This window comes from Perca fluviatilis, chromosome 20 (genome assembly GCF_010015445.1).
Source record: "Perca fluviatilis chromosome 20, GENO_Pfluv_1.0, whole genome shotgun sequence".
Classification (NCBI taxonomy): domain Eukaryota; kingdom Metazoa; phylum Chordata; class Actinopteri; order Perciformes; family Percidae; genus Perca; species Perca fluviatilis.
Genome location: NC_053131.1, coordinates 11,337,129 through 11,362,446, shown reverse-complemented (window position 1 = coordinate 11,362,446; position 25,318 = coordinate 11,337,129). Strand labels below are relative to the sequence as shown.

General features: G+C 41.9%; 2 protein-coding genes and 1 long non-coding RNA gene across 6 annotated transcripts in view; 2 read left to right on the top strand and 1 right to left on the bottom strand.

Annotated features, from left to right (window-relative positions):
* Positions 1-25,318, bottom strand: part of LOC120549871 — a 41,208-nt gene that overhangs the window by 4,355 nt on the left and 11,535 nt on the right. Inside the window, exons 2-4 of one of the 2 annotated variants that reach the window (XR_005637450.1) lie at positions 23,979-24,103; positions 23,732-23,846; positions 7,807-7,927 (exon numbers count right to left, since the gene is read on the bottom strand). This is a non-coding gene — a long non-coding RNA (uncharacterized LOC120549871). The remainder of the gene's footprint in view (positions 1-7,806; positions 7,928-23,731; positions 23,847-23,978; positions 24,104-25,318) is intronic. The other variant, XR_005637449.1, reaches the window with a different exon arrangement.
* hivep2b (HIVEP zinc finger 2b) lies at positions 877-12,774 on the top strand. Of its 2 annotated transcripts, XM_039787042.1 has the most exons (7): positions 877-1,076; positions 3,173-7,144; positions 7,890-8,047; positions 8,215-8,390; positions 8,840-8,938; positions 9,027-9,805; positions 10,134-10,556. In XM_039787042.1, exons 2-7 carry the CDS (start codon positions 3,272-3,274, stop codon positions 10,554-10,556), a joined length of 5,508 nt encoding a protein of 1,835 aa, XP_039642976.1. In that variant the 5' UTR covers positions 877-1,076; positions 3,173-3,271. The 2 variants fall into 2 exon arrangements, with proteins under 2 accessions (XP_039642976.1, XP_039642977.1); XM_039787043.1 differs by lacking the exon at positions 877-1,076 and having other exon boundaries at positions 3,272-7,144; positions 10,134-12,774.
* txlnbb (taxilin beta b) lies at positions 13,466-20,131 on the top strand. 2 transcript variants are annotated; one of them, XM_039787048.1, is made up of 10 exons: positions 13,466-13,621; positions 16,533-16,770; positions 17,138-17,229; positions 17,328-17,498; positions 18,128-18,322; positions 18,600-18,719; positions 18,831-18,905; positions 19,000-19,092; positions 19,327-19,422; positions 19,561-20,067. In XM_039787048.1, the coding sequence occupies exons 2-10, from the start codon at positions 16,548-16,550 to the stop codon at positions 20,065-20,067; spliced, it is 1,572 nt and encodes a 523-aa protein (XP_039642982.1). In that variant the 5' UTR covers positions 13,466-13,621; positions 16,533-16,547. The 2 variants fall into 2 exon arrangements, with proteins under 2 accessions (XP_039642982.1, XP_039642983.1); XM_039787049.1 differs by lacking the exon at positions 13,466-13,621 and having other exon boundaries at positions 16,548-16,770; positions 19,561-20,131.

Sequence of the window (25,318 nt, the reverse complement as noted above, 5' to 3'; positions counted from 1 at the left end):
TCAGTTGTAAATAAAAGTATTAGTAAACAATAAAATAATAATAGATTCAATACAGTGTGTGGCTTTGGGCTTATAAAAATAGAATATTTACAGCGTGACATTTTTGGTAGTCATGTAACGAGGAAGTATTTACTGAGAAGAAGTTAATGTAGAGGCTGTAATGGCACCATGTCACACTGAACTCATACATCTGATTCACAGGATGAGGTTTGCAGCTGCACATAATCTGCAGTATTGTCCTAGTTTTTTGCAGTGTTAATGACACCCTCATCACGACTCTCTCCATTCACAAAGCGAATCCTGTCGTGACGGGAGAGAACTGGCTCCGAACAGGCTGTGGGTGTCTCAGGATTCGGAGAACATGTCTAATTTTTGCAGCATCCTCACAGTCAGCCACATGCTGTCTTTTCATTGAGTTCCTCTCCATATACAAACTGAATAGAATCAAGCTGTAGGAAATGTAAATTCAGAGCGGCTGCACTATGTGATTAGTGTCTTTCAAAGCACTTGTCACATTTGCATTTCTCCTCTGCTCTGCTTATATTCACACACTCTGTCCAACAGAATTATATAGATCATAATGTGTGTACCTGAATGAATTTGTGTCTTCATTCAGATCACACAATATCAGGCTAAAATGATTGATTGAATCTGGGGATGAATGGACTCCGGCTATCGAAGAAAGGTGATGTTTAGCTCTTTGCATCATGATATCTGACTCCCCACTTTGTGTGTAGTGTGAGGCAGCTGCCGCTCTGCTTTGAAACACAGTGAGAGAGAGGAAAAGCGTCCTTAAACGTGGGCTGTTGTGTAATCCCTCCCAGGGCCCCTTTGCTATTTTTGTGCCTGGGTCCGCACGTCACGGTTGGGTATTTTCTCTGGTGACTAGCTCGCATCAATAGATCTTCTAATGTACACCCAGTCAGCCAGCAGCTTCATGACTGATGGGACTTTACCTTGCTAATTTATTTCATTATTGTTACCCAGACATGAGGAGAATGGAGAAACGGACTATGCAGCATGAGGAATGTCACATGTGACTGTCGATATGGGACAGGGGACTATTCAAATGTCAGGTTTGTGTGAGGATTATATTTGATATCTGAATGTCAGCTGTTGTATCAGACCGTGTGCTTCATGTCATTCTGATCACAGTAAGAGCTGTTGATTGATTCTGCATGCTATGTTGCTGTTACGAGTACCACAGAGGGTTTTACCATCCAGCTTCTCAGAAGCCGGTCATCTTATGATATTTATGGATTTGTTGTCAGCGTGAGGCTTCATGCCCGTTCCCTTTAATGGCCAACTTAGCCTCTAATGATGTAATGCAGCGGCATAACGGTGCTCTCCATAGCCAGCATTTGTTTGCTCATTGTCCTCTCTCGTGTGTGGAAAGCAGTAAGGGATGTGCCCCACGAATGTCTGCTGTTCATACAAATCTCTCTGTGAAGTAATTTCTCTGTCCATGCGGGCATACTGTACCACAGTCAGCCCACAATAGTCCTGAAACACACCTACTGCCACCCACCTGCCTCCTGTTGTTGCACGTCATTGCTGCTGTGTCATATATTTTTGTATAGGTTTAGTGCTTGTTGCCGGGAGCAAGAGACATTTGCAGTGAAATGGTACAGTGTACCAGCAGTACCACTGTACTGCTGGTTTTATAAATAAATAAATAAAAAGTCGGAATCTGTTGAGAGACTTGTCGATGAGACTCTGAATACGTCGGCTTCGTTCCCTCTCTGTTGTGCTTAGTTCAAAGGCATGCATTGTTTCTGAGGGTCTTATCTGGCTGTCACTCTGCACCCATATTCCCCTTCCCTCCACTCGGAGCTCACCGAGGATGGAAAACTAAGCAATGAGGTCAGACCGACCTTGAAGGGGAGCTCCCTACCAGGCCTCTAAATATTGTTACCCCAAGGCACCTCACTTAGTTTACCTCTGTAAACCTTCCTGCTGAAACATAGATTGTTACAATCTGAGGCAGCCCTAGCCAGCCTTCATTATCTTTTCTCTATCCTGCTCTGGAATAGAAGAAGCCCTCAATTCTGTCCGAAAGCAGAGCTACTGAACCATAAACAGCCAAAACAGGCAATGGGGCATTTGCACACAAAAAACCACACACAAAGTGGAGATTATTATCCTTACAACTGTTTTCAAGCATCTCTTAGCATCTCGAGAGTCACCTTGGATTCCTATCATCTGGTTAATGCCTGAGGAGTGTGTGGTGCGCTAACAAAGAAAGAGAGGGAGTGAGAGAGAAAGACAGAGAGTGAGAGTCGGTGGATGTCCTAATTAAGGGGAACTCAGAGGGTTTGAACCAGATAATCTTACATAACCTCGTTAGGGAGGACACAGCACTTGATACTGAGAAGATGAAATGACGTGCCCTCAGAGACCCATCCATCCCCATGGTATGACATGTAAGTGTAGCGGCGAAAGCAATTCACTTTAACCGGCGGGGATGATGAGGTTCCTTGCTGGACAGTTAGTGGTCCCGTGCAGTTAAGTGTGGAGACGATGGCACTAGTGACAGGGTTTGAATCCCATGAGAGACAAGGAGTCTGAACATGTTATGATGTGATCCTGGCATTGGATTAAAGAGTTATGCACAACATTTTGGTGTTTTATGTAGATATTGGATCAAAAGGGGTGCAGGTAGACTCATCATCACGCTTCGTTGACCATGATCTACAGTAACAGCGTCACCTGTGTGTGCTGGAATGCATCGAAACGCATACCATGCTCATACTTGTTGACAAAAACACAAGAAGTTAAATTAAAATGAAAAGTCAAATCTGGGACATAGGATGAAAAAACTATCTGGGTGATATAATATGGATATTTCACATCTCTCATACCTGTAGTTTTTCAAAATATATGAAAAACAATTTCACATGAATTTCTATTTAGCTCACACACACACACACACACACACACACACACAAAGTAAACAACCAATAATGACACACATGGTACAGTAAAAGCATGTGCCTTAAATACCTACACACATGTTCACAGGGGCATCTGCCAGGCATAAGGTACCTAGGTTTTTTTAGAAGCTGGTAAAGAGAAAATAATGTGTTTCCATTCCTGCTGGAATGGAGCTCATTATAAATTGTATACTCAAATTTTTTTTGTCTAATTGTAATTTCTGTCTGATTTCTTTCAGGTGACCCTTCCCTGCAATCAATTCACATGTATGTCAATATCACTACAGTCACATAACAGATAGTGTCCTTGAAAATCGATCCCAAAGAAAGTTGTATTCATGGAGTCACTTGAAACTACTGCAGGGGTGAAAAGCTCTACTGAGGGTCAGGACAGAAATGTTGCACAGAAAAAATGCACCTCAGAAGCAGCACAGACTAGGAGGAGTCCATCAGTCGAATTGGAAAGCAAGGGGTGGCACCAACAACTGAAAGAAGGTCAGAGCAGAGACACGTGTGGTTTCAAAGAAATGTCTGACTCAGGGAAATCACTGCAATTAGAAGATCAGCACTCCCAAACCCAGTCCACAAGCCATCAAGACTATGAGAGGTCTTCTTATCCACCACAGTCCACAAAACAGTTTCCCCGTGGCAGACAGAAAGCTGTAGGTCACTCAGTTTCTTCACAGTCCCCGGGACCTGCATCTCACAGGAAGTCCACCAGTTCACCTGAAGTCCAACAACAGTGTTCCCATTCAGGGATGGATCAGCTGTCAGAGGCTATGTGTAAGGTGGAGCAGAAACCACAAAAGCCTGGGAAGTATGTTTGTGATTACTGTGGAAGGGCATGTGCCAAACCCAGCGTGCTTAAGAAACATATTCGCTCACACACCGGGGAACGGCCCTATCCGTGTGTCCCCTGCGGATTCTCCTTCAAAACCAAGAGTAATTTATACAAACACAGAAAGTCCCATGCTCACTCAGTCAAAGCTGGAACAGTGCCACTATCAGAACTTGGGTCTTACAATGCCAACACTGACCAGGGGTCTTTTGAAGGGGAAGGCGAGTTATTCTCTGATGCTGAGCAAAGCACGGACACGGACGAGGACACTCTTAACGACCCGCTGCTGCTGCTGGACTCTCCAGTGGAGGGATCAGATAACACTGCTGTAAAAGTACTAAATCTCATTGCTCAGAAAAAGGGAGCCACGTCAATGTCAGCTCAGGATGGTTCCTCCCAGCCCCAAGAAATGAGTGTACCTCCTGCCACTGCCGAGGCTAACCGTGCAATTCAATCTTGCACAATCAAACAGAGGCTTGCACTTCGGCTGTCTGAAAAAAGAAGCAGCGACTCTGAAAACAATCTGTCCCTCCCAAGTCAGTCTAGCAAGGGCAGCACGGACTCCGGCTACTTCTCGCGCTCCGAGAGTACCGAGCACCAGACCGGTCCTCCGAACACTAACGCAAAGTCCTATCAAGAAATTATGTTCGGGAAGTGCTACAGGCCAAGCCCTAAACAGACGGCGGTTTTTATGGCTTGTAGCACAGATTCAAGTGAATATACCGGGAGACACTCGGAGAAAGGTGTTTCCCGCGTTTTCACCCAAGAAAAAGACACCGTTGAGTCGATCAAAATAAACACAAAGTCATTCACGAGGGAAGAGGTAAATAAACCACAGTTAGACGCCGGCTCTGATGTGGGGACTCTGATAAGAAGCAACTCAATGCCAACATCCTCAGTAGTGTGTCTAACTATGCCTCAAGCCCTTAGAGGCAGCCACTCTTTTGATGAGAGAACAAGCACCGGGGGCATGAGGAGACTCAGGCGGCAAGCTGCTTTCGAACTCTCTGCACATGATAGCCACGCAGACGCAGACAGCCACGGAAAGATTAGCGAGAGTGGCATTTCACCCTCAGGATTTGAAATGGAAAATTACCACTCAATGGCATCTAGTATGAGCCATCACAGACACGCAATGGAACTGGCAACACGAAAGCGCCGGAAAGAGAAGAGGGAAGAGGAAGATTTGCCAGTTCAATATGAAGGCCTTCATGAACAGTGTGAAGAAATGCTTGATTCAAGTAAGGACTATGATTCAAAACAAGCTGCAGTGGGCATTATGGCATTAGGAAAAGGACATTCAAGTATGCTAATGCAGATGGACAGGTGTGACATGGAAATATCAGTGAGCTCTGAAATGTCTGGTCGGAAAACTTTAGGGAATGTAATTTCTGTTATCCAACACACAAACTCGATAAACAGGCCTTACTCTGAACAGTCAGAATCATACAAGTATCAAGGGCAGAGACAGGATAGTAATTCTTCATTTCAAGCTATAGAGGCAAGTGATTCATATGAGTTGGAAAGGAGTGATAGTAGGCTATCATTTCAAATGGGGCCCAAACTTGTACGGCAGCCCAACATACAAGTCCCAGAAATTAGGGTCACAGTAGAGCCTGACAGTCCAGAAAAAGCTCCAGAGGTGCAGGTGAAGGAGCCAGAGAAGCATGTGGAGGAGTTTCAGTGGCCTCAAAGGAGTGAAACTTTAGCACAATTCCCTCCAGAAAAGCTCCCTCCGAAGAAGAAAAGGCTGCGCTTAGCGGATATCGAGCACTCCTCTGGTGAATCTAGTTTTGAGTCTGCCTGCACCAGTCTCTCCCGCAGCCCGAGCCAAGACAGCAACTTATCTTATAGCTCCACCTTCTCCTTTGACAGGGAGGAGAGTTTGAAGTCTGTCTCTCCAGCCAGGCAGGATGAATTTGGCAAACCACTGGAGCTCTTAGCAGTGCCAGGGAGTGGGCACTCCCTCTCTGTGCTCAACCAGCGTCACCAACATGAAATGAGACGCTCCTCCTCAGAGCAGGCGCCGTGTAACTTGCACAAGGGGTTCCCAGAGGTACGCAGCATATCATTTGACTATGGCAGCCTTTCTCCTACGTCCAAAGTTAGACACGTGGACATCAGCTCTGGCCACTCGGCTGTGAGGGAGAGAAGGAGGGGAAACTTGGTGCGACAGGAGTCATTGAATATGGACGCTGAGGTAATACAAGTCCCATCACAAGTGTTTCCGCAGTACCTCAGCAGCACCTCCCCTCCATTCACAGCAGTTGCTGTTCTGCCGCAGACTCTGCCAATATTCTCCACCGGGAATACATTTCCCCAGCTGTCACATCCAAGCCTTTTAGTTCCTGTAAGAATACAGACTTATGTGCCATCCTATGGCAGTATCACATACACTTCAGTATCACAGATTTTCGACAATCAGTATGACAGTGTTAGCTCCACTACGTCCACTTCTCAGAATCAGAGTTCACGTTTGTCTGGAAATCTTGATTCTCATAATGCATTAGCTTTTACTAGACCACCTTCGAAGCTCACCCTCAATGTTGAAGCCCTTGATTTGTCATCAGCTAAGCTCAAGACAGGCATCCCTCTCTCTCTGACCTCCAGAACTATCTCAACCACTAACGCCTCCAGTGGTGGCACTAACAAACGGATGCTTTCCCCTGCTAGCAGCCTGGACCTTTTCGTGGAGGTTAAGCAGCAAAAACGTGTGAAAGAGGAAAGAATGTTTGGGCAGATTGTAGAGGAGCTGGGTGCTGTGGAGTTGGGAAAATGTAATTTGAGCGAAGAGAAGGGGCACAGGTCAGAGATCCAGGGTGCATCCACACCTCATGCTCAGGATGACTCGCGTAGGAGGAAATTCATCACACTTCAACAAAAAGTGACAGAAGCCACTGACCACGAAGTTGAATCAGCAATGGAAAGTAGCTCCCTGGAAACCAGCTCACCTCCCTACTCTATGATATCAGTGAGCGAAGTGAAAAAAGTTGGCATGGAGAAACGAGTGCAGATGGATATGGTGGCACAGCTGATTCCCAGTAAATACACCCTGATCTCAGACACCGAGCATTCAAGACTGTTATCTCAGTTTCCAAGTCTTCGCACGACGACAGGAGTGAGCTGGTGTTATCTCAACTACACCAAGCCGAGCTGCTCTCACAGCGACGCCCCTTTCTCCTCCGTGTACGCCACCTGGTGTGTGAGTTCCCACAACCCGAACCCTCTTGAGCTGAGTACCAATACTGCTCTGGCTCTACTGCAGTCCAAACAGAGGGGAGACAAGGTAATATACACCGTGGCCGCCATGTGTCAGCCTGGCACAGGGAAACTGGTGTCATCCCTCATCCTGTGGAGGCAGACCATGGAACAGGTGAGAAAATGATCCCATCTCTGCAGTTTTTCTATGCATACAGTATGCATATGTCTAAAATGCACCGTAAGAGCAAAGCCCCCATTGATAACATATTGAAATGGTCTTGCCTAGTATCACTATTACTTGAAGTAAATACCTATAATCAAGCAGCACTGGGCAGTTTTCTACATTGGTTGCCCATCATTTCCGCAAGAGAGAAAGAAGTGTTTGAAATGTAGAAAGTTTAAAATTACCTTATTACCCAGAATTTGGCTAACTGCACACTTCAGATCTTTTGGCAGAAGGTTCTGTCACTATTGGCAAGTTTCTGGATATCATTTTCCTGCTGCCGGCTATGATGTTATAAGCTTTAATTCATCACTTGCTCTGCATTTACCCTTTGCAAAAAAAGATGTATTGGCAGTGAAAATACCAAGCACTGAAATAATATATTTAAGAAAATAACGTGTGTCTTGGCAATGGGATGCTCTTGGATTTAGGCAGATCAAATTGTTCAACAAATCAAGATCAGATATAATATTATGACATAAAAATCATGCCACGCATAGCTTTCAGCAAAAAAAACAACATGAAAATTAACCAAGTTATCTGTACCGGGCAGCAGCAGCACCATAATTTATGTTTGCAAAACATGCTGTGTAACGCCATGTGTGACATACAATATTGGAAGCATCACATTACGTTGTCGATCCGGTGTCCACTTGAAATGGCTGTTAACAAAATGTTTGTTCATCTGATTCAGCTGCAGAGGAAACCGGAGCCCAAAGAGGTGGACATCACCTACGGGAAGAAGGTGAAAGACATCAGCTGCAGAGTGAAAACTGCCAAGGAGGAGTGGAAAGAGAGGGAGGCTTCCACCACCCAAACAGTGCCAACACGCATTAAGATCTTTGAGGGAGGGTCAGTCAAGATATTAGTTATCATAACACTTGCCAGTTCTGCTGACAGCAAATGCAGCAGCTATATTAGGATGTTAATGCATACACTATCTGTCCGTCTATGGTCTTTTTACCTTTTCAGGACTGTTTAATGTATTTATTCTTTAGAAGACTGTGTCTTTCTTTCAGGTACAAGTCCAATGAAGACTATGTGTATGTCAGAGGTCGAGGCCGGGGGAAATACATTTGTGAGGAGTGTGGCATTCGCTGTAAGAAACCGAGCATGCTTAAAAAACACATCAGGACCCACACAGATGTGAGACCGTACATCTGCAGGGTCTGCAACTTTGCTTTTAAAACTAAAGGTGAGCATTCTTTAAGCTTATAGAATGAAATAATACTGACTTTATAGATGATACAAAAGACTCATTATTATGATTTTTGTTTAAAACAAATGGAAGTCTATCAGTGTTTATTTCGATTATTAAAAATGTGAGAAAATCTGCAACAAAAAAATACAAAAATGTGTGTGCATATCAGATTTTAAAGAAAACAGCAGCAGCAGTAAACATTCTAGTTCTTGCTGCTATTTAGAGCCACTATTGTGCAAAATCAGCAGTTGCACTCATTTCTGTCATCACTTTTTTTCATTTCTGGCAGAATTGTCCACTTGTAGTAGGAAAAAACTAATTTGTGGGGACATAGAATTTGGGATAAAATCTGTAAAAAAACAAACAAATATGCTCCTTTTAGAATAAATGCAGCTATTTGTTTTAGTGAACAATGGTAACTTACTATGTTTTCTTTTTTACAGGAAACCTGACTAAACATATGAAGTCAAAGGCACACATGAAGAAATGTCTTGAACTGGGAGTGTCAGTATCAATGGATGACACGGAGATACAGGAACATGGTAAGATACTGACATGTATTATATTCTTGTACATGCATGACTTATAGCGAAATAAATCCAACTAAACTCATTCATTTGTCTTTTACAGTGGACGACAGCCAACAAGAGTCCAAGGTAGTGGTCACAACCAAACACCAGTTCTCAGACGCGGACGACTCCGACGGCATGGACGAAGAAGTTGACGAAATCGACGAAGACGATGACGAGGACGATGAATACGAGGGTGACTCCACTCCAAAGCTGCGTTCGAGAAGCACGAGTCCTCAGCCGTGTGGAGTTACTTCTCTGTCAGTCACAGCCACTGCCGCTACCCACGGCTATTCCCTCACCTCTCTGCCTGGCACCGATGTCCGCCAACAGTCCTCTGGCAGGCGGACGGGCTCGGACCATCGCCCCGTCCTTGCAACAGACCAGAGAGAGAAGTCCATGGACGAAGACTCTCTGACTATGCTGTCTCCAGACCAGGCCAGCTTTCTATTTGACCCCTACTCTTCTTGTCTGCTCTCTCCTGGTTGGGAGTCTCCCATCAGGGAGCCCTCCCCTTCACGTCTGCGTTACCCATCCCCGAGGCGAGAGCTCTCCCCGCGAGGTCGCTCCTCTCCCAGATGGGATACCTCCCCGCTGAGGCCTGGCTCGCCCGGCTTCACACCCATTCAGCACCTCTCCCCGGGCTCAATCGAACGACCCGTGTCTCCTGGAACAGAGCTGTCTGGAAAGAGAGAATCCTCAGTCAGAGGCCGGCAGAGAGTCGTGCTGAGGGCTGTTTCACCACGGAGAGGCTCGCACCAACACAAAGGCTGTGGTGATAAAACCAGACACCAGGCAAAGATGGAGATGGCTCATCAAGGAGCCTTTGATATGGAGATGGTATGCATCATTAACAGTCTGCACCCAGTTCAACTACACCTCTGCGAAATAGGGTTGGATACACAAATTATGTCTCACTCGTTAACATTGCGAGATAGGGCATGGCCTAGGCAGAGGTCTGCGCTCTCCGAATGCCCTTCTCGTTGGTTTTGGTCTTTTCATAGCCTTATCGCTTATTCGTCGTGGTGAGCGTATGTGTTCTCCAAGTGCTGGCTGAACGCGCTATTTCTCATATTTCTGCATTTTTGCTAACTGTAATATATTTTCACATGAGAAATGATCTTGGCGATGTTAAACTGCTCCTAACACTGCCAATATGTCGTTTCAGGATCAAAGGAGCAGCTTGGCTTCCAGTCTGCCTGGTGCTGCCAGTTCCCATCACCAGAACATCCTCAGCCACCTCCCTCTTCACTCCCAGCAGCAGGCGCACAGTTTGCTCCCCGTCGTTCCTGTCGGAGGGCTCCAGATGTTACACTCCCCGCCTTCCTCCAGCACTGATGTCACCCTCTCCTCGGCTCCAAGCCCCCAGAGCAGCGAGGGCCAGCGTTGCAGCAGCAGGGAGGGATCTGTCCACGGGCCTGAGTCTGGAGGAGAGGACATCAGAGTCCAGAACCAGCTGTCGTCCCATCAGGCCGCTCAGGAGACAAGCCTTGACCCCGGGGGCGTCACGGACAGCAGACAGGAGGAGAATGTCCAGACCTGCTTGAAAGCCATCGCGTCGTTGAAGATTACCACAGAGGACCCTCACTGAAACCCCTTTTTCTGTCTCCTTGATTTGATCCAGGAATAGACCCCCCCCACCCCCCACCCCTGCTACAGCTGCAACCTTGTCGTCCTCAGCCCTTTAGGCACATAACCTCATCTTTATCCTATTAGAGGCAATATAATAACACTTTCTCTGGTCTTGCACATACTCCAGACAGCTCCTTTTAAATCTGAGTGGAGATTCAAACCTTCACAGTGAAGAAGAAACCCACCCTGTCTGATGTGCTCTTCTCTCCAGAGACTTTTTTAAAATGATTGGACGAGCAGCAGGAAGTCTTGCAAGGTGGAGAATCATTCTTGGGTGCAGGTGCAATATGGAAAGATATTATGCTAATATGCCTTTGTTTGACATAGTAGTTTGCGTACAATTGCACATAAATTATATTTATGGATTCTGTACAAATGTCTTTAACATATACTCCTTCTTAGATGCATACAAACAGTGTATTTTACTGTATGTGTACTTTGAAAATAGACTGTTGTTTAATGTAACCATATCAAGGTGTGATGCAGTAGTGCAGTAAATAAAGACTATTTATAAGGGGAAAAGTATGTGTATTATGAAACAGTCTGACCAAATTTGAAGTAGACGCTTCTTGTGCAGTTTGGTGCTTCTAATCAAGCGGCAAGGGTCTGTGCCTTTATTTTGCTTTTCATCATTTTTGTTATGAGGAGGTTGTTGAATAAGGAAAAATGTCGAGGTACTCTTTATTCAGAAGTGTTGGCGCTGTCAGAGAGTTCGCTCAAAGAAAAGCTTTTTCTTTCTTGTTACGTCAGTTCTGCTGACAGACGGATGCAGCTTGATTTATGTGAAACAATCTTAAAAAATGTTTCTTATGTTGCATTTTTCTAAATGTTGTGGTTTTTATCTTGGTAAAAATGCATGGGATTTGCTATTGCACAAAAATAGAGGAAGTTAATATGTAATTATGAATACTGTAAGATGTATTTATATATTAGAACGTGAGCACTTATTGATACTGGTAAATATTTGACTACTATTTATATGGTATATCTGTACTTATGCAGCAGTGATGCAATTATGCAGTGAGCCACGCTGGCATTGCTTTTGATCTCATGTATTTGCTTTGATTAAACAGCGTTTTTTCTCTCTCTTATACAGATGACCATAAGAACTTTATGAGTTTTGACAATGCACTTTCATCCTTTCATCTTTGATGTTTAACTGACGTGGTCAGTGAAAATAAGGGAGTAAAACATGTTATGTTCTCTTGTGGTTTTTGAAACATTCCAGTCGTTTTTTCACGTTTCTCATTTTGTGAAACATGTTGCACACAAATTCAAGGGGCTATGATGATCAGTCAATAGTATGTTTTCTTGCTTTCAAGTGTAACTGGATAAATCAATATCACTTTACTGTAATACTAAAGTAATGATGTTAACAGCGTGAGTTGGTTGACTATTGCTGTGCTTCAGCTCAAAAGTAATCATTCAACAAATGCATTACTTCTTCTCTGTATATATTCACGCGTGTATTTCTATGATTTAAACTATTTTTGCAGTGTTGAATTCTGAAAACTTTTTATGTGGATTGTTTATATCTCTTTAAGAGGGAAAAAGTCTGCAGTTGACGTAACAGGGGTTTAATGAGGGCGAAAATAGCACAGTGTTGATCGCTAACACCGTGTGTCTCATCTTTTAAAAAAAGAAGTGTATTCATATCTTCAGTATGTTATGTTACCAGTTTGAGAATGGATTTCAAAATCAGAAAACACTTTGTTCACTCATGTTTACATAAAAAAGGTGCACTGCTTTAATTTTGTGTTTCCTGTTTCTGAAGATGTATGTAGCTTTGATTTCATGTAATTTTATTTGTCGTGATAAACGGTGCAGAATGCTCATAAAATGTGAAGGGAAAGTGAAGCCTTCTATTTGCTTTGGCATACAGTATGTATTCAGATTGTGTTTTTATTGTGTATTCATATTAATTGAACTGCTTTGTGCCTCTCATGTCTATGAAATTCCCTGTAAAACACAGAGGACAAATCATTTTACCTCTTCGCTAAGATCTTTTGAGGAAGAAAAAAAACCCTCAGTAGCCAATCTGTTGTTTAGCTATTTGAATCAAGACTGGTTAGTCAGGACGGAGTGCCTCTTTTATGCTATGGGGACTTTATTGTTTGGTGCTCTACTTTTTCAGATTAAATTCAAAATTGTTTTAAAAGAATATACTTCTAACCCAAGGATGTGTGTTGCAGTTTATTTCATTTTTTTAAACATTATTCAAAATGGCTTCCATACCTTTCCTCCTGCATAAGTCATGATTGTGTAAATTAGAGCGCACAAGGAATCAGATGAAATCATTCACATTTTATCTCGAGGCGGAGTGTGAACAAAAAAAAGTCTCTCCAGAGTGAAAAATTGGAGAGACTCCTACTAGTGACATCCTCTGGTGAAAAATTATTACTGCAGTCATAACATGGAACAAGAATAATAAATGAAAGCTTCCAAAAATAGTTCTCACCTTGTGGATAATATTCAACCACTTTCAGGTTGCGTCAAATTCAGCAAAGCCCATACTGCATGTGTGAAGCATGTATTAAGTGAGGAAAATGACTGTGATCTTAAATACGGCTCTTCTCTGGGTTTGGGAGGAGGTCTGTACTATTTCAGTCCAATCAGTGAAACTGTTTTTTTTTTCTCTCTCTCTCTCTCTCTCCTGCTCAGTGACTATGGCTGTCAGGCCCATTTGTTAGAATAATTATGTGGCTGTTAACAGCATCCTAGCTTAAAATAAAATCAGTACTGCAATGATTTAAAGCAGCAGAGGCATAAAATGGCTGCTGAAAAGGCATTTTGATTGCATACATACACACAGCTACTGTGTGTGGGTTCTTGCTTAGATTAAAATCAGAAGAGCGCTATGAGGTGTCCTGGATAGAAACAGTACCTCTGTCCTCCCTCTGTGCTCAGAATGAGCTGCATGTGCTCCTCTGGTTTATTTTGAGGTGGTCTTATCACAGCTGTTGTATCTGTGGTGGCAGCCTGTCCCAAGCCCCTCGACACTCTTCCTTTCCCCACTCTGTCCTGGTAAGACCCTGTTTGCTCGTTACGCTGCTTCTTTAGGGACATTTACACTTACACTGCATACAAAATAACCTTAAATTCTGTGCTTCTGTGCTCTTCCTATTCTTAAAAGGTACTAATAACTATTTGTTTGAATTTGATGGCTATCTGAAGCTTTGTTGAAACTGAGAAGGAGTGAGACTCAGTTGAGGCTTGCCTGTGTCATTTGTTAACAGAATGGAAAGAGATTCATTTTGTTTGAGCAAAAAAATATTTCTACTTAATATTTGTTTAAATTATCTGACTATTGTTTCTTTGGACTGTTTCTCTTACAGTCACTGAATTTTCATTTGGATATCTGCCTCCTATAGATATCTATATTGAATATAGATGAGGTCACTTATGTAATACCGATGTTTTTCAGAGTTGGGAATTGGCAGCTTTTGTACACACAGCCACTGACATTGACATCAATAAGAGTGGATTGGAAATAAATAAATAACTTGCCCATATAAAGAAGTTCCTAAAAATAGCCTGTGGGGTCCGGGACAGGTGCTATGTGCTCTGCTTGTGAAAGCAGTGTGAAGGCTGCACTAATTTTATGCACGTAAACAGGCTCTGGCTGTGAACCTTAACAACATAAGACAGGCACAATCACTGTTGTACAATAATACGCTTTGCAATCTCTTTAATTGACTGAAGTTGAAACTCGCAGAGCCAAAAAAGACAACATTGTTTTGCCTGCTCTGATATTAAAGATGATATGCTGTCAAGACAAAGAAAATACTGTATGTCCGTAGTAGGTGAAATTATTTAAAAAACAAGCATCTAATGTTTCTCACTGAGCTCCTTCAGCACATAATATACAGCTGTTTCTTTGTGCCTTGCTAAAAGGCACCATGGTGGTACCTGCTGAGGGAGATAGTGATTAATCTTTTTTTTTATTATGGATTTCATTATGGAACACTATTAGTACTATGTTGATTAATCATTTGGTCTAAAAAAATTTCAGAATATACCCATTATAAATCTCCACAGTCTAATGTGATATCTTCAAATGCTCTCCAAATTGTTCTCCAAAGTTGACCCCGAGTTTACTTTTGCAGACCGATAGCGGAAGAAAAAAGCTACTTGTAAAACCCAGTGTTAGAGAGTACCACTGCTCTCTCTCTTCCGTCCGCAGCGTGCAGTTCACTGTGGCGCTGTATCTCGCAGACCACTCTCTTTCTCTGTTAAAATGAGTCGGGAAGCGGACAGCAAACCCTAACTTTACTTTTAATGGTATTAAACAAAGATAAATGTTCTCCCTTCGTCCTATAACAGTCATAAATCGATACTAGAGTAAGCAACTTCCTTGTTTACCCCTGCAATTAATAAAATGCAGAGGAGGAAAAAAGGGGATCTGTCTTCACAAAAATTATCTGTTGAGTGTTTGATGGTAATTTATTTGTGCTTTAGAACTTAATCAGTGTGACACAATGGTAAAATAAGCTTTATTTCTCTCTGTCTACTGTACAATGACAAATTAAAGTACAAAACATTTGGTCTCAACTACTGCCACGAAAACGCTGAGTGAAGAGACTCTCACGCCACTGTACATATGAAATAAGTAACAGTGTAACGTTAGTTATACAGGAAAAAAAACAGTCATTTGAGTTTGTGGCAAAACCATTCAGTGCTGGTTTTTCATTTTGTGACTTTCGATTGGATAAAGGACTATTTTTCCAGTCTTTTCTGTAGAATAGTGTTAAAATCTCGTCTCGTCTCGATCTTGTGAACCCAATCTCGTGTCTTGTCTCGTGAGCTGGGTGTCTCGTCCCACCCCTAGTAAAGCCTCACATTTGAGAAGCTGGAACAAGCAAATACTTTGAATTACTGCTTGAAAAAAAATTCAACAATTATCATCATCAAAAAAGTTGCCAATTAATTGTCTTTTGTCTAATTGATTAAACGCCTAATCGCTGCAGCCCTAATCTGTAAACTCGACCCAGCTGACTATCAGTTTAGCTTTTTAGGTCTACTTCACGGTTACATTAGAAAAAGCACAGGTGTAAATAATAAAAATGAATGATTCAGGGTTTCAGGGCCCTGGTATTGTCCATGCTGGCTCACTGGCATGGCTTACTGGGCCACTTAAATAGAACAGAGTCATCTAACACCGGTGCTTTTGCTGCTATGAGAAATCAAAGACCCTGTTTACGCTTGGTTTTAAAATGTGTTTCGGTGATCCAAACACAAGTGGATAGTAGAAACACATCGCACATTAGCAGTTTAACCGGTACAGCTGCTAATATGGCTATCAGCAGAATCCAACACATCTCCTTCCATAGGGCAAAACAGTGGTCAAACTCATCGTAAAATTGGGCAAGTTATAGAGTGTTGGCGACACCAAAACAACCACCACATCCTGCATTAGTGATGTATTTTTCTGTTACACTATAAAAGATATGCAGTCAAATGTGTCCCAGACCACCTGGGCAAGTGGTTCGAGTGATAGGATCACAATGCTTGTTGTGGTCGTTTACACTTGTATTTTAGCGCTGTCCATTTGTGATCCAATCGGCCATGGATGCATTTTAAAACCAAGTGTAAACATGGCAAAAATGTCCACTGTGAAAAAGGCCTATTGCAAAGCTTTTTCATACAGCCTGAAATGAGTAGATATTCTTTCAGTTAAACAGAAGTTGATTGAGTTAAGTATTATTCAAAATTAGCCATCAAAAAGCATTAATGAAGACAACATTTGATAGACAGTGGTTGGTCGGACTTGGTCATATAAATCGATGAAATTAATCGAAAAAAATCAGGCAGGATGATTCCCGGTGGAGCTAAGTGACGTTATTCAGAAAAGTCAGACTTGGATAACAATGTCAGGATGAGATAAATATCACTTCTTCCTCAGGTTCATTACCGAAACCAACTGTTTCCCTCTCAGTTCTTGCGCAGAAAAATGGAGGCTTGTCCTGCACCCACGGGTCCCGAGGCGTTGCCAGCCGAGGGTCAGCACATTGACCTGACAGAGGACCTGGCCCAGCAGCTGGAGGACATCATTAGCACCTACCAGGCTGAGCAGATTCCCGCTGAGCCAGAGGACACAGAGGAGGTCACAGCCGTCAAAGAGGCCGACACCCGCAAGGACCAGAAACTGGAGAAGAAGATGCTCAAAAACCTAGGTGTCTTGTTTTTTCTCAAAAATGTTTTATTGATTTTTAGCCGAGGTGGGTTTCATTCAGCTCAGTCAGCAAAAGTCCAAGTTGCACTGAAACTGATAGGTGTGTAAGCAGAGCTGTAATGCGTGTAAGTGCATCCATCTGCAACAGATGAGCAGGTATAAAGTTGTATATCCACATGCTTTTTATAGTTGGCGATAGATTTCTCATAATCCCTATACCAAAATAAGTTCTATTGACGAATAACTTTAGATGTACATATCATTGTGTTATAATCCTCATGCTCTGAGGTAATCAAAATTAATTAAGCTTAAACTTGGCTTGTGACTGACGAGGTTTAATTTGTGTGAAATTATCTGTGGCTGTTCAGGGAAGGAAGCCATGCTGTTGATGCAAAGTTTGAACAAACTCAACACTCCAGAACAGAAACTGGAAGCCATCATCAAGAAGCATGCTGAGCTGGTAAGAGGATGAATATAGAAAACTGGAAAGAGAACATATACAAGTGGTATCTTTTCCCTTGTGGGCATGTGTCTGGACGTTTCGGTGTATTTCTGCAGTTGGAGGAGCATAGGAGCGACCAGAAGCAGCTTAAGGTTCTGCAGAAGAAGTTGCTCCAGGTGATGAAGGAAAAGGACCAGCTGCAGAGCGAGCACAGCCGGGCCGTGCTGGCTCGCAGTAAACTGGAGGGGCTCTGCCGAGAGCTGCAGAGGCACAACAAGACCTTAAAGGTACTTCAGCTACCGTCATTCTTTTCAAGTATTGTGTAAGAATAACTAAACACCAAATGTACACGCAAAAAAATACACAGCGGGCCTGCGGCGAAAAGTTGAGACCAACTCAACTTTTTGAGAAACGCAACCCTACGTCACGCTGCTGTGGCCAATCACGTAACCGCCGATCAGACTTGTCAGTGTGTTTTGAGGCGGTGTGAGAGTCCCGTACAGGAAACAGGAAGCATCACTGCCTAAATAGCTGCCCAAAGAAAGTTTTAAAAAACGAAACACAAGCTCTGAACTGCCCAGGAGTTTGTGTGACAGCTGAATATTTGCCTAACAACAAAGCACAGTCGATCTGTCTCACTGTTCTCTTTTCTTTCTCTCTTTCTCCGTGATGTGAAGCTGCCTTTAAGTGCGGTTGGAAATGTCGAGACCTATAAATGATCTGACAGAAAACAGTAGTTGTAAAATATAAAGTCTACTTGTGCTACATTGGGGGGTTAAAGACCACAACAGGACGTCACAGAAATAAAATAAAATCAGAGGACAAGCTAAAGATGCCTAGCTCTGTATCACTGTGCAAATTGCAAATGTATCATACAAGGTTGTTTTGAGCTTAAATATCCATGCCTGAAATGCAGGAAGAGACCCTGCAGAGGTGCAGAGAGGACGACCTGAAGAGGAAAGAGATCACCACCCATTTCCAGGGGACGCTTAGTGATATTCAGGCCCAAATCGAGGAACACAGCGGCCGCAACACCAAGCTGTGCCAGGAGAACAGCGCTCTGGCAGAGAAACTCAAGGGGCTCATTACACAATACGACCAGCGAGAGGCGGTATGGATCCTGCCACTTACTGAGCACACCTGGGTTCAATACAGAGGCACAAAAAGTTTGATCTACATGCAAACCTACCTGACAGTACCTGAACTGCACTGATCTAAGACCTCACACATCTGGGCCTCCGTGCCAGTTTCAAGCACATAAATTATTTGCACATTAAACCCAGGTCTTGCATTTATTAGTTACAGTATTTCAGTTTTATGCAGCCAAAGACTCCCTGAGCAAGAAATGAAACAGCTTTCTCTCATAAATTCACCTAACTGTCTTCCAGAACCTGGAAAAGGTCTTCAAACACAGAGACCTGAAAGAAAAGCTGCTGGAAACCAAACTCAAGCAGGCCAACGTGATACTGAATGAGACGGAGGAGAAGCACAAGCTGGAAAAAGAGCTTGTATGTTTTTGTGTATCAGATTTGTCGAGTGTCGAAGCATTTTTAATAACACTTTGGCAATTCTAATCCCCTAATGCTCATTTTCATGGACCATTTTATTAAATTCCACAGCTGCTAAAACAGGCGGCAGAGTATAAAATAAAAGTGAAGGTCATGAAGGAGCAAGAAAAAGATATGAAGATCCAGGTACAGTGACAGGGCATCATGAGCAACATTTATTGTTTTTCTACTTCTCTAGATGCACATACTGTATAATGTATTTCTCACTTTTTCTCCTCAGCTTGATATGTACTCCAAAAAGTTTGATGAATTCCAGGGCACCGTATCTCAGAGTAACAGTGTCTACACTGGCTTCAAACAGGACATGGACAAAGTAAGAACGCTTGCAAAGAATCTTTGAAGTCAGTTTCAGGATATTGGTTAGATTACGTTGTTTATCTGGGAATAAAAACATGATTAAAAACAGGAATAAGAGAAAACAATCCCATGGGATTTACACTAACACTAAATCTGACAGACTGTATATTCCTACACTCTATTGTGACAGTTATTTTTAGAAGTGGCTTTGACTGTGTACTGGGTAACGTGATTTTTTTGTGTGATGTAGATGGCCAAGAAAATGAAAAAGATGGATAAAGAGTGCCAGTCATGGAAGACTCGCTTTGATGGCTGCAACAAGAGTCTCCTTGACATGGTGGCAGATGTAAGAAACATATTTTCCTCTGTCATTTATAGCCCAATACAAGGGTTTGGTTGTTGGTGTATTTTTACTAGACAAAGACAAAGACAAAGGTGCCCTCGCTTTAAAAAAATACTATTCATGCATTTTAATCCTTTACAGAAAGCAATCAAGGAAAAGGAGTTTGAGCTCATCATGACCAAGAACCAGAAGCTTGAGAATCTGTGCAGGGCTTTGCAAGAGGAGAGGAAGAGTCTTTACGAGAAGGCGCAGGGAGCTGGAAGTCAACCAGACATCAACCCTACTAAACCAACAGAGAAGAAGGGCTCTGAGGAGCTGGAGACCCCTAAAGAGGATGACCCTGCACAGGATACTGCAGCTCCTGCCGCTGCTGCCCCCGCCGGGACACCGACAGCCGAAACTCCCCTGACCAAGGAGCTGGCTAAGCTGAAGGCTGAGCAGAGCCGCCTGAAGGAGATTACCAGCTCTTTCACAATCTCTCATGTTATAGCCACAGAAAAAGTAGTTAGCCAATCACAAGGACTCTCTGAGGGTGTCCAGGAGCCAGAAGAGAACCACATAGAGGAGAGCAATGGCAAACACCTACAGGAAGTCGAGGAGGATGGATGCCAAGAACAGAAAGATTTGGAAATGGAGTCAGTTGATTAATGCTGAAACTAATGTGGAAAATCTGCCTCATGTGAGCTTCATAGCAATAAAAAGTAAAATGCTGGCTTTGTGTTCAGTGTCTGATCCCGATATGTCAAGATAAAAAATAAAAATAAAAAATTTTAGTAGCTGCAACAGGCCAACTACAACTCAGCAGTGTGCATTTTCTAACACTGCTTAGAAAACGCTTGTCCTGATTGATCATCAATACAAAATATTACCAACGGTGTTATAAAATATCTGTTTCTTTGATAAAAAAAGTCAAAAAGGTACAAGACTATGTACATACAGACAATATAATAAGTTAACTATGACTCCCAAGCAGGTATGGGCCGGTTATCGGTTTCAAGGTATACCGCGGTTTGAAAAATTCACAGTTTCAAATAGGGCTGAAACGATTCCTCGAATAACTCGAATAATTCGATTACAAAAAATCCTCGATGCAAAATGACAGCCTTGAAGCTTCGTTAAATCAATGTTACCAACGTTGTATCGCTGACGGACGGTGTTTCCGCACGGAGCATTATTACTGTCGCACAGACGCAGCTCAGTCTGCTGCTGGAGACACATGCCAGAGCGTAAATAGCGAAGGGCTAAGAGAAGAGACAGGCTGGAGAAAACGATAGTCCAAAGTTTCCAAAGTGAGTTGAAATGAGATCGAACGTTATCAAAATTAAAACTAAATTACCACGATAATAGCACGACGTCAGTGCTTTAGCATCTCAACAGAAACATGGAGTTTAACTTAATCATCCATTCCACGAAGAGGACCCGACAAAAGTAAATCACAGAGTCGTATGGACGATGAAACTACACCAAACACAACAACTACCAAAATCAAAGACAAGAAAATATATAGTGGTGACCACGATCTGATCTAAAGAGCTGACGCGTTGACTATCCCTTCGGAAAAACAGCTGATTGTTGCGCATCTCTCTCTCTCTCTCTCTCTCTCTCTCTCTCTCTCTCTACGGAGAAACAGCTGATCAACGACCTAATAGAAAGTTAAGTTAGTTTGAGGTTGATATCATTTGAAAAAAAAAATCTTTAAAAACAATGTAATATGGCACTTAAATGCACTTAATATGTTTAGTTTTTTGAGAGATGATATTGTAAGCAATGTAGGCAATACAAATGTTGCTTTTTTCCCTAGTTTGGGTTGTTTAAAAACGCAAAAAAAAATTATCCAATTAATCGATCGATAAAGTGCTTGATTAATCGATTACAAAAAGAATCGATAGCTGCAGCCCTAGTTTCAAAATCTACTAACATTTTCTGTCATACCATTCCTAAGGTATGAACAGTTTTTTTGTCTTGAAGGACAGAACGTATAGTTTAGAAATCCCTGTCCCTGCCAGTGTGCAGTGTGTTTAAAAATAAAAAACAAATTTTACACAGACATTTCAAAAATAATACATTTTAAAGCTGTAATTGAGATACCGCAATACCGTGATATTTTTGCTGAAGGTTATCATACCGTCAGAATCGTATATCGGCCCACGCCTGCTCTCAAGGTGCATTTCAGCAAGAGACATCCAATCAGAGCTTAAAAGTCTGTTCAAGTGCGGCCTCTAACTCACCTGCTAGAGCGCGCGCCCCACAAGGCTCAGTCCTTGCCAGCTACCCGGATTTGAATCCAAACCAAGGTCCATTGCTGCATGTCACCCCCTCTATCTCTCTCATTTCCTGTCTCTCTTCAGCTGTTCTAAATAAAAGAAAAAGCCCTAAAAAAATATCTTTATGTCTGTGACAAGTCTGTCAGGTTGATTTTAGGTTTGGTCTGTCTTTGTCTTTCTCTCAAGAGGGTGGTGGGATTGTTTTTCTATGATTATTTGTAAGATAGAGAATATGATTGTTTCATGTTATAACTGGAAATGTACAAATAAAGTGTTTAAAAAAAAAATATATATATATATATATGTCTTTATAAATATGTTCAATTTTGGAATAATTCAGACACTACGCTGTGTTTTGTTCAAAACTGCAACAACGAAGAATTTTGAAATCTGTGCATCTGACTGACTTCTCCATAGAAACAGCGGCCAAGGCTTATGGGTATTGTAGTATTTAGAGCCATCCCCCGTTACAAGCTGATGGACAAAACAAGATTCGTACTGTGTTTCTATGTTATATATTATAATAACATTGGGAATAGCATTTTAAGAATACAGACGACTTCCAGAACCAGGTGCTCCTCCTCCTACTTTGCACCTTTATTCGCAATTCTGGATGAGGTTAAAGCTTTTAGTTGTAGTTATTTTACCCACAACATAAGTGAAAACTGCATTTTCACAATTTGCTAAAACAAGCTAGAAGACATTTGGGGGCGTCTAGCAATTTAGTATTGCATTTCTAAAAAGTTGGGAGACTTACAGGCAACTGATGTTTTTTCTCTAAAAAGACTGGATCCTAAATTATAATACAACCAATAGCTTCTTCTTGTTAGACCCTCCCTATCTGGTTCTTTCAAACTAAAATAATTGTGTCTGTTGTCAACTGAGTAATTTTCTCAGACCTGACAAAGCTCCTTCCAGAACCACAGAAGATACTGTAGTATAGAACCATTCTCACAAGCAGTAGTACTTACAGTATGTCTAGTAAACTGATATTCATGTGTAGAATCAGTGGAGTGTCCCTTTAAAATGGGCTCAAACTGAAAATCTTTTGTTTCCCCCTTTCCCCAAAGTGGACTTCGAGAGAAGGTAGAGACTGTTCACTCCGGTGCACTGAAAAGATAAGAAGCTGCATATCTTATGAAACTATTACAAAACAAAGAAAATGGCTGATAGAGCAGACCCGACTGCAGTGAAAGCTCTCACACCTTTTGTTGAAAATAGAAAAGCGCTGCTGGACCTTACCGAGAAGGAGAGCAGGGAAGCTAGGCAGCATTTTGAGGGGCCAGACAAGTGCACATAAAAATAGACATGCAGATAGCGTGTTCTGCAGTTGGCAGGCGATTTATGGTCGTACCATGAGTGGGGGTAAGCAGGAGGCCTGTCAATCATTAGACGTAAAGAAGGAACCCAAACAGACTTTCAGACATTAACTTCATTTGCTTTGTCTCACACAGGCTTTCTCCAGGAATTCATCAGGCAGAAAATACGCATAAAGCAAAAACAGTCACTGCTGGGTCTGATTGAAGCTGGTGCAGATTTGTACAGAAGGTTATGGGCTGTACACAGTAGTTGAACAACCTATAAAATACAATGTCTATTAAAATAAAAAAGTAAATGCAGCTTCATAGCAGCACAACTTCCGCTTTCCACTTTTAGACAGGCAGAGATGAGTTGTTTACTTCTATTTTTTCTAATTTTACAGTTTGCCTGTAAAGAGGAAAAAGGATGCAGAGGACCTCTGGAGAAAAAACAATCAGTAAGAGCTACAACTAAAACACAATGCCAAAAGAACTAGAGAGGATGCTGACTCACTGAGGTCACCAAACCTGGTGTAACTGACACCCTGACGTAGAAAACATCTGCTGAAAGACCCCTGATTGTGCAACAGTAAACCTTGCTGTGCATTTATTAACTTCATTCTTAAAATAATATATATATATATATATATATATATATATATATATATTTATATATAAAATAAGATATTGTGGAGTTGAAAAAAACTAAATAACGGAGTAAACATTATCTCTCCAGTGTTTGGTGTTTACCTGATTCTTCTCCAGATCTTTAAGGTGGAGACGGCCGAGTAGACAGGAGAACTGACGGATTAACACCAGCAGGGTCTTTTTACCTTTCCCAAGATATTTCTCCAATCTCACTGTTCTGCAAGACACACAGAAACAGTAAAATATTTAAGTGCAAAATAGGACACACCAACACAGATGTTTTGGCAGATATAATGTCATTTTTAACTAGCACTAGGTTTAGTTTGATGACTTATAAATGCGTAAAAACCTGTTTTGGCATCAATGAGAGATGTATCTGGTGAAGTATATTTTTGACTGATGGTTCCCATCCAGTATTTTAGCGCTCAGTTGTAACTCATCATCCAAACGCTGCAGAAAGGCATCCCACTGCACCTGTGTTACATCGGCCACAGTCAGAAAAAAATTAAATGCCACGATGTGAATGTCAGTAACTCACTTCTAGTTGCTGATAGTCCTGCACAGCATCCTGTAAAGCAGCAAAGCTGGAGAAATCACACAACAAAGTGAAGTTATTAAATGAAGTTAAAAGTTAAATGCACAGCAAGGTTCACTGTTGCACAATGACATCAATGTCACCATGGACTTTAGGTTTGTGATGGTCATTTTTCACTATTTTCTGACATTTTATACAGTGTGTCCTTTAGGATTTTCTTTTAGCAGTGGGGGAAGGTCCGCACCCCCCCCCCCTTTCTCAGAAAATCACGACAGAAAGGTTATCTAACTAGTTACAGACCTGTCAGAGAATTTCTTCCTTGTAACGGTGTTTGATAAAAGCCACAGGACTATTGTTTCTGAGGTAGGTATATTTTCTTTTTAACTTCTAACTTCTTAAAAATCTTACATTATTAGCTGACATTCTTTGCCCATACCCAGAGAAGATTATAATATGTGCAACACCAACAACAACGACTCACAATTAACAGGTTGCCAATGTTACAAGGAACCAATACTTAGCAGTGTCAAACCAACAACAACAAGAAATAAAACTCCCAGTTTCCCAAAATCTTATGAGTAGGCCTTAGAAAAAAGACGATGGTAAATAAATAAAGCAGAAAAGCGTTTATGACACAACAGGAAGAAGGTGTCAAGAGGGGGGAAGATGGCAGCAAAGGTGCGAGAAAAGGTGACAATCAATCTGTGAATCTGAAAAGAATATGTTTGTAAATCTAGATTTACCAGTAGCCTAGGCAGGTGCAGCAGACATGTCATGATGCTATAATCTTTAAATAAAAGAGTCTTTCTTGTTAGGGCTGCACAATATATTGTTTTTTGATTGTCAATGCAATTTCAACTGGTGCAATATACACATTGCAGAAGGCTGCAACATATCACAATAGACACAAAGCAGATTTTTTTGTGTTAGTTGAATGTAACTTTCAGTATTTTTTAGTGGTGCCTTTTATATTCAATTTTTGTATTTGTTTTAAATTTCAACAAGCAGTTTGTTGTATTGTAGAAGAATACTGAAAGCAGCAGAAATGCAGAACTGAGTGCATTTTAATATCTGTTTATGTATCGTGAGTAATATCGCTATCGCGATATTCAACAACATTATCGCATATTGCATATTTTCCTCATATCATGCAG

Coding starts and splice junctions, on each gene's coding strand:
- hivep2b (XM_039787043.1), top strand. CDS start 3,272: ATGGAGTCACTTGAAACTACTGCAGGGGTGAAAAGCTCTACTGAGGGT. Junction 7,145..7,889: donor GGAGGCAGACCATGGAACAG/GTGAGAAAATGA, acceptor CATCTGATTCAG/CTGCAGAGGAAACCGGAGCC. Junction 9,806..10,133: donor GAGCCTTTGATATGGAGATG/GTATGCATCATT, acceptor ATGTCGTTTCAG/GATCAAAGGAGCAGCTTGGC.
- txlnbb (XM_039787049.1), top strand. CDS start 16,548: ATGGAGGCTTGTCCTGCACCCACGGGTCCCGAGGCGTTGCCAGCCGAG. Junction 18,720..18,830: donor ACAAGCTGGAAAAAGAGCTT/GTATGTTTTTGT, acceptor TAAATTCCACAG/CTGCTAAAACAGGCGGCAGA. Junction 19,093..19,326: donor TCAAACAGGACATGGACAAA/GTAAGAACGCTT, acceptor TGTGTGATGTAG/ATGGCCAAGAAAATGAAAAA.